The 15,523-nt window shown below is 37.7% G+C and overlaps 2 protein-coding genes across 2 annotated transcripts; one reads left to right on the forward strand and one right to left on the reverse strand.

Moving 5' to 3' along the window:
• Positions 1-1,727: 1,727 nt before the first annotated feature.
• LOC104900733 (uncharacterized) lies at positions 1,728-11,959 on the reverse strand. The gene is made up of 12 exons (XM_010688231.4): positions 11,608-11,959; positions 11,439-11,523; positions 10,390-10,520; positions 10,205-10,307; positions 10,045-10,059; positions 8,123-8,265; positions 7,825-8,026; positions 6,176-6,250; positions 4,549-4,662; positions 3,881-3,925; positions 2,597-2,695; positions 1,728-2,138 (listed from the first exon to the last, which is right to left on the reverse strand). Exons 1-12 carry the CDS (start codon positions 11,904-11,906, stop codon positions 2,118-2,120), a joined length of 1,332 nt encoding a protein of 443 aa, XP_010686533.2. The 5' UTR covers positions 11,907-11,959; the 3' UTR covers positions 1,728-2,117.
• Positions 11,960-12,578: 619 nt separating this feature from the next.
• Positions 12,579-13,163, forward strand: LOC125492933 (uncharacterized). Its single transcript, XM_048635687.1, has one exon. It carries the CDS (start codon positions 12,579-12,581, stop codon positions 13,161-13,163), a length of 585 nt encoding a protein of 194 aa, XP_048491644.1.
• Positions 13,164-15,523: the final 2,360 nt, after the last annotated feature.

Consider the following 15,523-nt stretch of genomic DNA (forward strand, 5'->3'; position numbering starts at 1 on the left):
CATCTTTAGTGCGTCGGTCGTCCCCAGTTCTTAGTTGTTCCCCGAGTCTGTGCGAGTCCACCCTCTCCCCTGTTCAATGTGTTCCCCTCCCCCGTTTACCCCTGTTTGTGGTCTGTTCTTTATCCCACCCCCGTTTGGGCTCGGCTGTGTGGCGCTTAACACCCAGCTTCCTTGGTCAGGAGTCTCCCCTCCCCGATCTCCCCCTCTTAAGGTGGTTAGTCTAAGTTTCCCCTTCCCCGTCCCCCTGGTTAGGTTTAAGTGTAGTCGCGTGTCCCCTCCCCGTCCCCCGCTAGTGTTAGTTGGCGTCAGTGTATTTAGTGTGCCAAGGAAGCGTGTGCTGCAGGTTCTTGCCGGTGTTGTTTGCCGGCGTGGCTCTATGTGTCGGGTGGTCTTTAATGTTTTCATTATCTTCATGGTTGTTTGTTTAAGATATGTTGTTTGTCGATCTTATGGATTTGGGTTTGTCGCTTTGGATCTTAGGATCCGTCAGTGGGGCGTAGTTCATCAATCTAACTCGCCCCAAATACTCGTGATGACTTCATGTGTCATCACACCTCAAAAACGCATCTTGTGGGAAGCCCCCCAACTTGATTTGGGGCACGTGAAGACCTCCACCTTGTTTTTCGGGTTTCAGTCTAATGTGACTTATTTTCGAAGACCCTCGCAGCAGGGTCCGAAGTCACTCTCGAAAGTGACTTCTTTGTTCAGCAAATCAGGAGAATCCCAGGAGGCTCATCAAGGACCTTGGGATTTCGTGCCTAGTGGACAGGATCTACTAGCAGTTGTACGGCAATCTCTCTATGAAGATCGTCAGAGTTGTGTCTTTCAACAGATTTTCTCTCACATCCACCTTCACTCCCCATTGCACAAGACAAACGTTCTTCGGACTGGATTTTTATCAGTTAGTGTTTATGTTAACTTGTTTTTCCGCGTTTTTGTAGTTTCCATAATGTCTGTTGTTTCTTGTTTTTGTTTAGTTTGGTTGTATTACCATTAGGTTGTACTCCCAATTTTCATTAATGCAAATTTCCTTGATGTCAAAAAAAAAAAAAAAACGTTTCAAATTGAAATTCTCAATTCCCCTTATTCATTCCTTCTCCTACAAAACACCTTAGTGGGGAGATGGAGAATTTCAATCTAATTTGTACTCTCATTTCCACACATTACATGTAACAAAAAAGCCAGAGGGTCCGACGTCAAAAAAAATAAAAGCAGGAGCTCCAATCAATCGAGCATTTGCTCTAGTGGCAATGGCTTCCGTCTCCCAAATGCGGACTCGAATTCTGACCTACAGAGAAGCAATGGTTTCTCAATTGGGTTATGCATGCCTCTGAGGTAGGTGACCCTGATCACGGCCACATGCATTAATGAAGAACGAAAAAAAAAAGACCACCATGAAAAGATGTATACCAAATTGATAGTTGAACAAAGATTTAATCACATATTCAGGGTATGGAGATTACAGATAACAAAGATTTAATCACATATTCCACCCCCCTGTAAACTTTTTTGGTACCTTACAATGCTTTTGTCTCCCGCCTTTGTGATTATATAACTCAGCCAGCTTAATGTATAGCAAAATTAGAGAATAATGGCAACCAACTAGAAACCACAAAACCAGATCCAGCCATGCTTCTCTATTGTATATATCCCGCCAAAATGGCGATGATGTTTGTTTCCTTCAGTGCCCTAGCAAATTTAACCGAGGCAGGACATTAAAAATATTGAAAATTACTTACCTTATAGATTATACTTTACATGTACAAGTACTAACAGATTAAAATTTAAGATCTCTTTGCTACTCTCTAGTAAGCAACCCAAATCCGAGGGGCTTTACCGTGTAGAAACCAACAAATGAGAGTGAATTCTGTCTTTACAATATTAGCCGCATCACAAAAATAACTTGCTGACTGCATGTTAAATTTAGATGAGAGCTCCAGTCTTTCCACTTTAAACAGCTCCTTAGCAGATGCAAATCTCTCTGGTTTTGGCTTTAGCCATGGCGAGGGCACACGTTGTCTTTACTCTTTAGGTCAGTAAACAGAACTCCATCTTGCTCAAGTCATTCAGCATTCAATCCACAATTCAAAGTCTCCCCATCACATTTGTGCCAGAGTTCAATCCAAATCAACAAAAATCTACAGCACGATAGATAGAACCATTAATTAAATATGAAAACCCAGAATGATCTCTAATTGAATGCTTTGTAGACTAAAATGCTATTGCAAGTGCAATAGCAAAATTTGACATTACATGGAGCATTATTTTACATGAGCAGTATATTGCACAAAAAGGCTGAACTGTCTGAGCTAGAAAAATATGAAAGTAGCTCATGCAATGGTATGGTGTAAAAGAGTCAATATTTAAGCTCAAACCTCTAATCTAATGGATTGCAGCAAATTTGATACATATTGTTAACATTATGAGGTTTACACCAGGTAAATTGATGATTCCAGTTACATGGCATGCACATTCAGTTCCTCATTCAAACAGTTCTATCAGAATGTCTACCATGTCACTCTCGACCACATGAGCAAAGGTTTAAATTAGGAATTGATGGTTGAGTATAATGGAGATTATACTTCCAGTGACATACCTCTAGATCTGGAAGGGGCTCATAAGATTTCTTCTCAACAGAGTCTAAAACTGTAATCCCTGTGATTTTCTGGACTCCAACTTTAGTTGCAATCAGGTTCTGCATCCAAAAATCACAATTATTAGAAAAGTATGCTCGTCGTCGAAATCTGATCTAAATTATTAAACGTCACGTCACATCCATGACATTCATCATTTGCCTATTCTGAACTATTAAAGAAATGATTTTCTTAGGCTTCCCCTCCATACAGTTTACAGCTGTTATTGCAAAGACATTACGGATACTATGCTCACCTAAATAGTTTTTCTTACAATGGAAAGTTTATCACCCAATATAACCACTCTTTCTGTCTGAAACAAGATTAGGTACTGGTTTTCAATATAAACTTAAATACTATTTATCAACATAACTAAGCAAATATCATAACAAAATGACCTCATTTACGTTTTTTTTTTCAAACATGAATAACACATCTTCACATTGTAATTTGTAAGTATGTTTTCGTACAAGTATGATATCAAAAATTATAACAGTGCCGAGTCATTTTTACTCTGACCCGAAACTATCCAAGACATTTGGGGAGCTTGTCAGAATATATTCTCAAAATTAAATGACAAAGAATACTCTTGCTCATATGGAATGACAGTTGAAGTAAGTGCCAGCAGCTACATCACACTCATGTAACATGTGAGTGTGTGGCTATCTAAATCACCTCATGTCTACAGAAAACAGACACTACTAAGCAAAAGATATTAGCATGACATGACCAGTACATTTCAAGACTTGTTTCATCAATAACAAGACATTACTCTAGCCAACTGCTAACATAGGATAAATGCACAATGCCAATATAAAAATCTGAACACCCAGACATCCTTATGGGTCAGCAGGGTCCGTAAAGTTGAATTACACACCATTGATCTTATTAAGTGTATACATGTTAACTAAACGAAGAAGAGGATTATTAGTTCAGTACAGTTTAGTAGCATAGATACTTAACAACAATTTGCCAGCTAATTATGGAAGGGACGAGTCAATGTATTTTAGGTTGACACAGTAGTGTGTTGGAAGAACGTTGTTTCTAACAACATATATCAAGAGTAGAAATGGCAAAAATGGCAGTACGTAATCCAGTTATATGTGGTGAAAAAGAAAAAATCTTAACCAGTGTGAAAAGCAAGATTTTCCACCATTCAAGGTCAGAGAGAGAGGGGGGAGGCAGGGAGGAGAAAAAACTGAAAGCGCATATGGAAAAGATGAAAATACTACAGGGAAGCTGTTTACCATGCTTAATTCAGTGGAACTGAAAGCGCGAACCTCTGGCAAAGCCTGTACACATGTATTAGAAATATAAGTTATACTCAATAACAAAGTATCTGCAGGGTCCAAAAGACAAGGTATGATATGTGAGCTTGCCCTAAAAAAGCTTGAGAAAAGGTGGTGAGCTAATCAAACTGAGAATTTCACTGAAAGTTTTTAAGGCATTCAGGACAAAAAACTGTCCATTATGCTACTGAGTGTCAGAGTCTACATATGATATACAGCATATGCAACATGCTAACAACTAACAAGTAATCCCTCCATCCCAGATAAATGACCTGCAAGACCTTTTGAAGTCAAATTTGTTAAAGAATTGGCACTATTATGTTAAAAGTGAATAATTCAATTTTTAAAAGTAATATTCCAAAATTAATCTCGGGAAGTACTTTCATAAATCATAAATGTAAATCATCACACAATTTTCTACTATATAATTAGAGAAATAATTGTCAAAGTTTAAGTTTGGAAAGTGCAAAACATCATAGAGAAAATACCTATAGACCAGAGGTTAGATATTGCAACATTGTGTCAGCAATCTTTTGGGTTAATGGAAGTGCAGATGTTACAATCATAATAAAAAGCTAAGCACAATTTAGTTTCCGTTCTAACCTCTAAGCCAATACAGTACTTACCATAGTTTGAAGGCCATTAACCATAAACGCCCTCTCCCCATTGGCATCCCCTGAAAACCAGATCTCAAAAGGCCCCAGGGCTCTCTCTGTCTGGTTTGAGAGACTTAGTTGTACCTGAAAAGAAAATCTACTTTAGCAAACAAAGACCATGTATATTGTTAATCTTCTGTGTTATTATTAAGACAGTATAAATTGTTTAACCATGTATATTATCCATAATTTGTGTTATTCTTTTTTATTTGACATTAGTTTATTATGGAATTACTGTTTAAGTACCTTCTAATATGATGTTTTGAGCTAGCACATCACCTTCTCATAGATCTTATGTGCTAATAAACCAATTTTGGTATATTCTTGCCAATTAAGACCTTTAAAATGCATCCACGCCTAACTTAGATAATTATGAACAAACAGTTTGAGTACTTTGTAATATGATGCTCTAAATTAAGATACCGCCTTTAATAGATCAAATGTGCTAGTAAATCAATTTTGTGTATTTGTCTATTTTAGGTTACTGATATGGTTTATGAGTTAATTTAGAAAGGATGAATATTGCCGATTATATTTAGTAAAGGCTGCATTGCGGGCGGATTTGGAATCATGGCCTAGACGGCGCCTTGATCATGTATCCACTTTGGTTCAAGATCAATTAAGTTATGCATTTTGTAATGGAACCATAAGGGGAACCTTGTTGATTAGTCTCTTTCGTGATTATATCCTCAGTTCTGCTCGCTTTCTAGAATCCAACAAGGTTTACGAATCTTCCTTGAAGATTCAATGGCAACTCCCTACGAAATCCCTTTCAATGTCCCATTAGTGGCAAGTGTAAATCATGTTCCTATGCAGCCCTTTAATTGTGCCAAATCTAGTCACACGTGTCACCTAGTAGGGTTTTCCAATGTTCACACATACTCAATAAGATAATTCAGTTCTAAAAAGGGTTTACAGATATTGGTGCCTATAGTACAGTGGCAGAACTAAGAGGGAGCTGGCAGAGGCAGAGGCAGCGGCAGCGGTCTCCCTATGATAATTAAGCTAGATGCTAATATTGTAGGAGGAAAGCATAAAAATATATATAACTCAGCTGGTGTGGCCTATAGAGTTAACCTTTTGTTCTAATTCTGGCCCGTGTTCAGCTCTTCTCAGCAACATGACAACTAGAGAGAGAAGTATTGTCTAATTTTACTCTCCTCGCTGCAAATTCATATAATCATACCTTTTGTTTCAAAATAAACTTGTGGTCTTTACAAACTTCAGTTTCAAAAGGTAAAGTTAAACCTCATTCTTTTCTTATCCTATCAATGATATTAGACTTTTTTTCTTTAGGTGGTAATAGTAGAGCATAATTATACTAGAAAATCGCTATAATAGATATGTCCATTTTCTCCTCTCCACAAAGAATTCATTTAATTGGGGGAGCGATTAGGAGTTAAGACCCAAACTACAATGTATCATTTCATTAGGAAAAATTTTCTAAACATCCAAAGTAGTACTATGCACACTATTACATATTTGAATGTACAAGTTTGGACCCCCTATTTGTACAAAATTTTTCCTATAGCAAGTCCAACAGGCCAAAACAAAAACCACCAGCAATTATGCACATGACAATGAAAAGAAAAGTCACCTCAAAGGGTTTGTGCAATATTATGGCTAGTGGAATATTCACCACCTGCAAGTCGATCTCTTTGCGAGGAACAGCCTGCAAACAAGTTAATTTAGTAGCCATAATAGAGAAGAGAACCAAGAACAAAAAAAAACATATTCACAACTCACAACGCTAGAGGATAGTATACACAAGTAAGTTCTACCGCCATCCCATATTAATTGATACACTTCTTATTTCTGTCCCTTATTAATCGATACACTTCTCATTTCCATCTGTCCCGCATTAAATGATACACTTCCTGAAATTGTTTGGTCCCACCATTTTACATTATATCTCTCTCTTCATGGGAATTCCAACAATAATAATAAGCATCACCCCCACACTCTTACTTCAAAACGTTGAGGCTCCACATGAGACTAATTACATAGAGAAAATACCCTACTACTCACTAACAACAATAAAGAAGTCACATAAAGCTCCTGAAACTGTGTCAATCAAAGTATATTGATTAATATGGGACAAAGGAAGTAATACTAAACCCAATGCAGTGTCTTATAGCATTCTGCTGTGTTCTCGTGATCTTATTAAAATAAGTTTCAGCCATAACCGAGTTAAGATCCGACAAAAGCGTGCTCATGTCACCAAAAGAATTTAAGATTTTGTATTCTGTGAAATAAGTTTAGTACAAAAAGTAAGTTAAGTTCAACAAAACAATGGAAATTGAAATTGAAAGTGAACCTGAAACCCTAAGGCCCAAAGCCTAAAATCCTAGATCATAAACCCTACAAAACCCTAATCCATAAACCCTAGACTGAAAATGAAAAAGAACTGAACTTGGAAAATGATAAAAAAAAAAAGGACAAATACTATAAATACAGCAGACATAGATTTCAATAGAATTAAGTCCATTGGAGATAAGATCATGAAGTAAGTTAGGTTTAACATATTTGGTTTAGTAATGACAAGTTTGGTTCCTCAAACCCAAGGAAAACAGAACTTTAACATATAATATGTTGATGAAGCTGCTAGATCTCAATACTCTATTTTAGTCAAAATTCAAGCTTCATATTAAAGAAGCAAAACAATGTATTCCTTTTATGTGTGGCATTTGAAAAGCTGTTCTAAGAGAATCTTTCTTAAAAAAAGTAATTGGCAATCTCTTTGCATTTCTTCTCATTCCTTCTATATATTGGAATGAATATAAGGGTATATATAAAAGAGGGATAAAAGTCACTAGCAAAGACACCTAGGATGTAACTAAACCACAATAACCTTATTTAAGCAAATTTCATGTTTAATCCCCAGAAGGTATAAAGCTGCTTCTTGACAAACCAAAAGTGAAGGATTGCTGCTGAGATGAACTACATGATCCAAGACAGCAATAGGTGAAGGTTATAGAACTATCCCTAAGTAAGTACCTAAGCGCTTTGCACATATGTCGTCACATATCTCAAACCACATCCGACATATTACAAACCAAAGTTGCTGTCGGAAATGGTAATGGCTAGGTCGTCATGGCTTACTCTAGTTTCAGACATTGATCGTTGCATAAAGCTTACTTAGATGAAAGTACAACATTATATACACAGCACAAAACTGGGGAATCGACAGGCTAACAAGCAAATTCAATCTATTAGCAGCATAGCATAAATTAACTCAGCACTTACACTGCCGAGGATGTGCTGGGTCTGCAAGCGGCCTGGCTCTCCCAAGTTTGTTCGCCACGTTATTTGGAGTTTACCAAGAATATTGCTTCCTTCGGTTCTCGTTTGAGTAGACTCTTGTGAAGACGACTTCAGCTGATATAGGAAGTTGTGAATTCCACCTCCAGATTTTATTAAAACCGGTGGCTTGAATATTTCTCTGTCGCTGTAAAACTGTTCAAAGTTAACCACTGATAAAGAAGCTGCTAGAGATAAGAATTCATATGAAATCAGAGAGCTCCCACAAAGTTTGCTGACCAACCTAGTCGCATTCTTTTCTGGAAGATACGTATCAGCTGCAAGTACTGTGGCACCCCAATTCTGAGCTGGCTGAAATTCAACTTGGTCCATGTAAAGGTTTGCTTTAGTGTGGTTTTCAATACAAGCCTCCAGGAATGTGAGATCCTGAGAAATAATAGGGAAATATTTTTTGATATAAAGAGTAATCATCAGAACCACCTTCCATATGATCTCGAAATTAGAAATTCTTAGAAATCAGTAACAGAGATCAATTTTAAATCTTAGCTCATTTGTATGCATAATAAAACTACAGCTAGCAGATACCGAAAATCCGGGAAAGCAACACAAGTTGTGTTGATCACATATGCTAAGTACCAGTAAGAAATACTATGACAGCAGGACTATGGCTATATATTGACTTTAAACAGACCACAATTGGAATACGTAGGAACAAGGTTTTTTACAAGAAAAGGTATAAATTCATCATCAAAGAAATGAGTGCACAAATCAAGAGGAAAACATGTACCTCAATCAGAAACATTATTACAATTTGCAAATAAACCACTTCCACTAAATCTCCAAAATAAAGAAAATATTTATATCCCCAAATGCCTAGCACACAAGAAAGCTAAAGAGAATACTCTGTTCCGAAGCAAGTAGCAAGGTGTGATACCTTCCCAAAAAGAATACCATCACTAACGACGACAACAAAAACACCCAGTATATTTTTTTCATATGGCATTTGTGGAGACTCCAAAAGTAATATTTAGTTATAAACAAATGCATGATAGAATTGCCAATAAAGCATTATGATTTATGCATCACAAACTTAAGAGAACCTAGAGACCTAAGTCTCCTTGTCCGAATAAATCTTTTCTGCAGATAACTGAATATTAGTGAATCCCACCTCACAAGATGATCATCCCTCACATCACTAGGCCTAAACCGCAAATAAATATTCATCAACCTCTCAATCTATTTGAAAATGCACAAACAGTAGAATTAGATACTAGAGAAACAAGAACAAATCAACATTATCCTCCAAACAAGGGAAAAATGGACCTTCTACCATTTAGGCTCGTTCTGTTGGACTGAACTGAACTGAATTGAATTTGTCTGAACTGAACTGAATTGAATTGAATGAAAATTGGGAGAGGAAACTAACAGAATAGAACTCAACTGAATTTTCATTAATTCAGTCCAAAAGAACACAGCCTTATTCTATCTCCTTGAATCCTCAAAATAACCAAAATGACTCCGAACATGGATTACTCCAAAGAGGCAAACTCAAAAAACTGACGCCCTTCTCTCTACATCATATTTTTACTAAATTCAAATCATATTTACTGAAAAAACTAAATATTAGTGATTACAGCTGAATATTTAGTGCTTCTTTGTTGTATGAAGTAATAAAATTGATTTATACTAAAAACTAAATTTTGAAAGCCAAAACTTTTTTCTACTAATTAAACATTTAAACCTAACTTTTATTGATGTTTTCTGAATTGAAATGAACGTTTTCTAAGAAGCCAGCTCCCAGCCAACAATAGCAACATAATCCTCATGAACAGAAGGAAAGAGAATAGAGATTGATCCCAGGCTCCCAGCTAAACTACATGAGGAGAGACTAAGACTTCAAACTAGAAACCCCCTCAAAGTAAGAAAGTTGGATCCCAATTGCAGCAATTTGTACAGTTTAGTGATTAAGTATCTAGTTCTACTTAGAGTTAGCTGAGTCCCTAAGCTGCTCAACCTCATTTCACAAAATCAATTTCAGATAGACAGAGTTATGGCTTGATTTGACAAAAATGGACGGTTTGAACACAACTTTCAACTGCTGCAATAACAACCAGGAACGTATAGTATATCTGATATATTTATACCGTATAAGGGAGTTATGGACTTACTATCTCCAAAATTGCTAATGAAGATCAGTCTACCTACCTTGACAAGACGAACCTGCAGAAGAAAATAACATGAACAGCAAAGTTAAGAGAATATATATATAATTATATTTCTTCATAAACAGAAGCAGCAGAGTCTGCATGGAGTTCAGTGCACGAAAAAAATTCCTAGTGTTTAGAGGAAGATGAAAAGATGATACCTTTGTCCTAACAGAAAGTGGATTGGCAACAATGAACTTGAAAAACTGAGGCAGATATTTGCGATCAGCATCACCATCATTGTACAAAGCACTGCATACCAACCTAAAGATGACAGGGAAAGAAAGCATTAACAATATGAACGACAAAATTCAGTAAGCATTATCAATAGTCTAGTCCAGCTTACGTGTGTGCCCCCAATTCCTTCACATCATGTTCCACAATAAAATCATAACGTCCCCCAGCTCTTATCGTTTCAACGGGTGATTTCGATGTATCCAATAGCAGTACCCTCTGCCTTTCAGTTTGAATTTCCGCCTGCAACCAACGACAAATTCTTAAAAACCACCACATTGTGACAAAATCACAAATTTAATTAAAACTCCAATCCATCTTTACAATATCCAACATTCATAAATCATACTTCATATTACAAAAATCACCAATCATTTCAGTCATTTACCAATCACCAAACAACAAAAAAACAGCAACATTAACCTCTCATAATCAACGAACCTCGAAAGTGCAACTCTTTTTAATACTAGTGTAGCAAAAATCACCTATGATTTCATTATTTCATTCATTCAGCAATCACCAAACAGCAACATTTTACTCTCAAAATCAAATTTCTAAGTATCTTGAACCTCGAAACTGGAGCTATATCAATACGATCATAGCAAAATTTACCGATCATCACATTCATTCAATCACCAAACAACAAAACAGCAACATTTACTCTCATAATCAACGAAACCTCAAAACTTGAACTCTTATTAATAGTAATGTAGTAAACTTCACCGATTATCACATTCATTATTTCAATCACCAAACAAAGAAGAAAACAGCAACGTTTTACACTCAAAATCAAATTTGTAAGTATACAAAATTAACAACAACAAAAAAAAAAAAAAAAGCAATGACTGACCTTAATAACAATATCTCGAAACTAGAGCTATTATCAATACGATCATAGCAAAATTTACCGATCATCACATTCATTCATTCATTCAATCAGCAAACAACAAAACAGCAACATTTACTTTCATAATCAACGAAACCTCGAAACTGGAACTCTTATTAATAGTAATGTAGCAAAATTCCCCGATCATCACATTCGTTAATTCAATCACCAAACAAGAAGAAAACAGCAACATTTTACACTCAAAATCAAATTTGTAAGTATACAATATTAACAACAACAACAACAAAAAAAAAAAAAAAAAAGCAATGACTGACCTTAATAACAATATCTCGAACCTCGAAACTGGAACTATTATTAATACTAATATAGCTACAAAACGTCTCTCCCAAATAAATCGCCCTAACAAATCAAAAATCAAACAAACAAAATCAACAAGAAAAACAAAGAAACAAACATGAGAGAGATGATATATAGAAGACGAACCCGAAGGATTGCGGGAGAACGAGGAGGCCAGAGAGACCAGACGCATTAGAAGGATCAGAGAGAAGGAAACGAGAGCGAAAAGAGAGATCGGAATTTGAGGAGAGAGAATCGGAGAAAAGAGGAGAGAGATTGGTGGAATTGTCTTCGCCGATGAGGAGATCAGCAGGGTCGAAAAGGAGAGGAGTTTCGACGTGAAGAGAAGGACGACATAGTCGCATTACTCGGAATGCTAACGAGTGGTTTACCTGTGCGCCGCCGCCGCCACCACCACCACCTCCTCCTCCTCCTGTTCCGCTCATCTTTGCTGCCTTGACTTTTACTTTTTTTCTGTTTGCTGTTTGTTTAGCTCTCTTCTTTCAACTGCGCTTCTTGTTTTTTCCCCTTATGGTGTCTCTTAGGCTCCGTTTGGCATGACGTAAAACGTTTTTTTGGAAAACTGTTTTTCCTATCTCTCTTGTACTCTTCTCTCATTACCTCTTTATCTTCCCTTTTATTTTCCTTTCATTTCATCATTTTTCTTACATAGAACCAAACAACGGAAAACTAATTTTGAAATTGTGTTTTCCATTGTAAATTATTTTTCATGAAAATCATTTTACACTGAAAATGTTTTACACCCTACCAAACAGAGCCTTAATCTTACTAGTTGCTAGGTACTAGCGTAATACTACTACTAGTCTCCTACTACTTACCATCCAAAATTTTTCACTGTATGAAACGGCGTGGGGATGGTAACGGGGTTTTATGGCTTTTAAGTTGGATATGAGTAAAGCTTATGATAGGGTGGAATGGAGTTTTATTGAGCAGGTGATGTTAAAAATGGGTTTCAGCAATATGTGGATAAATAAAGTTATGACTTGTTTATCAAGTGTAACTTATTCGTTCAAATTGAATGGGAGAGTGGAGGGGAATATTGTGCCATCTAGGGGGCTGCGGCAAGGAGATCTGCTGTCCCCTTACTTATTTCTCCTATGTGCAGAGGCCTTTTCCACTTTAATTTATTGTCAAAAGCGGCGAATGAGGGCTTGATTCATGGTGCTCGTGTGTGTCGTTCTGCTCTGCGAGTTTCTCACTTATTTTTCGCAGATGACAGTATCCTTTTTACTAGAGTGACGCTTCAGGAATGTTTTGTGGTGACTGATATTCTCAGTACGTATGAAAGAGCATCTGGGCAGAAAATTAATTTCAATAAATCTGAAGTGTCTTTTAGTAAGAAAGTGACGAGTTGCAGGAGAGCAGAAATCAGGGATTTGTTTGGTGTTCGGGAGGTTGTGAAACATGACAAGTACTTGGGTCTTCCGACGGTGATTGGTAGGTCCAAAAAGATGGTATTTGCTGTCCTAAAAGAGCGAGTATGGAAAAAACTACAAGGGTGGAAAGAGAAGCTGTTGTCTCGTGCGGGGAAGGAAGTGCTCTTGAAATCGGTTATTCAATCTATTCCCACATATATGATAAGTCTTTTTGCACTTCCAGAAGGAATTCTTGATGATATTAATTCGATGTGTGCACGTTTCTGGTGGGGGCTAGGGGGACCGAGCGCAAAATGCATTGGTTGAGTTGGGAAAAATTATGTCTCCCGAAATCGATGGGTGGCATGGGCTTTAGAGACTTACGAACTTTCAACCAAGCACTCCTCGCAAAGCAGGGCTGGCGGCTAATGTGTGATGAGGCATCGATTGTGCATAACATCATGAGTGCCCGATACTACAGGGGCTCGAGTTTTCTTGAAGCTCGGAGGGGTTTCGACCCAAGTTTTGTTTGGCGTAGTATTCGGGGAAGGAAGGCATTGCTATTGGAGGGTCTAAAATGGAGAGTGGGGGATGGCAGGAGCATTAATGTGTGGGAGGATGCGTGGTTACCAGGAGATACGGTGGCGGTGGTGCCAACTCCAAACATTGAGAGTGACGCTAGGTTGACTGTGGCGGAACTCATGACCGAAGGAGGGGGGTGGAACGAGGCTGCGCTGGCAGCACATCTCACGGATGACGACCCGAGACTGGCGAGAAACATTCCTCTAAGTACCAGACAGCCCAAGGATATTCGGTATTGGTGGCCCAACACGGATGGAATATATATGACGAAGTAGGGATACTGGCTAGGGAGATTGGGGCATGTTCGGGGGTGGGGAATCATTTTGGAGGGGACAGGAGTGAGGCGTGGCGTTCGATATGGAATTTGGGGGCCCCCCCTAAATTGAGTCACTTTGTATGACGTGCATACTCGGGAGCCCTTGCTACTAAGGAAAGGTTACGTGAGAGGCACATAATTAATAGTGGCGAATGCAATCATTACCCTGGTGAGAGGGAGACTATCACGCATGCTATTTTTCATTGTGCTTTGGTGCAACTAATATGGAAGAACTCTCCTTTTGTTCATTATATGGGTGACTTACCGACCACATCTTTTATGGAAGTGTTTAATTGGTTGCGTTCTAAATTGGACAAAAATGGATTACTATCGTGCTTGGCTCTTGCTTGGGCGGCGTGGGCTTACCATAACTCGGTCGAACATGGCGAACAATGGAACAATATCGAAGTGGGTGCAGTGGGGTTTTTAAAGTTAGTCTTTGACTATGCGGGCTATGCGGCGAAGACCCAAGGTGGCTGTATGAGGGCTTCGCTAACCTCACGCACGAGCTGGGTTCCTCCTGTGACTGGGTGGATGCGAGTTAATACGGACGCAGCCATGATGGAGGGGAATGTGGTGGGAGCTGGAGCAGTGTTTCGTGATGAGCGGGGACAGGTGACACGTGCTGCGATGCACCGGTTTCGAGCAAGGTGGAGTGTGGCGATGGCGGAGGCAATGGCGGCGAAGTTTGGGCTGCAAGAGGCGCTGAAGGCGGGGCACACAAGGGTGGAGTTGGAGTGTGATGCTTACAACCTTGTTAAGGCTATCAACCAACAGCACTATGAAAGATCTCCCTTAGACTTGGTGATAGAAGATATTGTTTTCCTTAGCTCTAATTTTACTCATTTTTCTATTTCTCATGTTAAGAGGGGGGGAAATACTGTAGCGCATTTGTGAGCTCGTGTTAATCCCATGAATGGGGTGGAACAAATTTTTGTGGATGATGTTCCGCAAGGTATTTTATCCTTGGCGGAACTTAATTAATGTTGGTTAATGATATTTCTACTTGAGCTTTTCCCCTCAAAAAAAAAAAACTTACCATCCAAAATTCAGATTCATTCCCTAGTCAATTACTAGCAAGGTGTTTTAGCCTTGATGGACTCAAAATTCAAATTCGAATTATCAATATTTTGTTATTTATATTGATACGTAGTTTAAGACATGTAGTTTTAAATAATAATTTATTATTTGGTTATGAATTGAAAAGCATTAAATACTTTGCATTGGAATTATATATTATTCTATTAATTTGTATAAATATGAGTAATTAAGTAGAACAATATATATTTTACCTAATGTCTCAGGATGTCCGTTAGCGGGATCGTTGTTATTTTATTTAAAAGTAGATGTGATAGGAGTTAGTATTTAGTAAAAGTAGTATTATTTTATTTAAGACTTTGTTTGGTAGGAAGGAATTTCGATGGAAAAGAAAGGAGATGAAAGGTAAAAACAAACTTTCTCATGTTTGGTAAAACAAAATAAGAGAGGTTTGATTGGAAGGGAGAGGAAGTGGAAGGAAAAGAATACTCTTAAATCCTTGCTTTGACTTCCTCCCAAAATCGGAGGAATTTGACACGAAAGATAGCTAACAAGCTTTTTACCTATGTTTTCTTTCTTTCCTTTCCTTTATTAATGACAACCAAAACATGTGTTCCCTCTTAATTCCACCCATTACACCAAACATTGAAAACTACAACTACTTTCTTTTCTCTTCTTTTCCTTTCTTTTCCTTTCTTTTCCTGTCTCTTCCTTTCTTTTCCTGTCTCTTCCTTTCTTTTCCCTTCCTTTA

The sequence above is a fragment of the Beta vulgaris genome, chromosome 8 (assembly GCF_026745355.1).
Source record: "Beta vulgaris subsp. vulgaris cultivar EL10 chromosome 8, EL10.2, whole genome shotgun sequence".
Lineage (NCBI taxonomy): Eukaryota > Viridiplantae > Streptophyta > Magnoliopsida > Caryophyllales > Amaranthaceae > Beta > Beta vulgaris.

Excerpts from the sequence above, each read along its gene's own strand:
- LOC104900733 (XM_010688231.4), bottom strand. The coding sequence starts at position 11,906 with ATGAGCGGAACAGGAGGAGGAGGAGGTGGTGGTGGTGGCGGCGGCGGC. Across the intron at positions 4,663-6,175 it reads TATTGCACAAACCCTTTGAG|GTACAACTAAGTCTCTCAAA; the intron begins GTGACTTTTCTT and ends TTTTCTTTTCAG. Across the intron at positions 2,696-3,880 it reads GTTCCACTGAATTAAGCATG|AACCTGATTGCAACTAAAGT; the intron begins GTAAACAGCTTC and ends TTTTGGATGCAG.
- LOC125492933 (XM_048635687.1), top strand. The coding sequence starts at position 12,579 with ATGTGCAGAGGCCTTTTCCACTTTAATTTATTGTCAAAAGCGGCGAAT.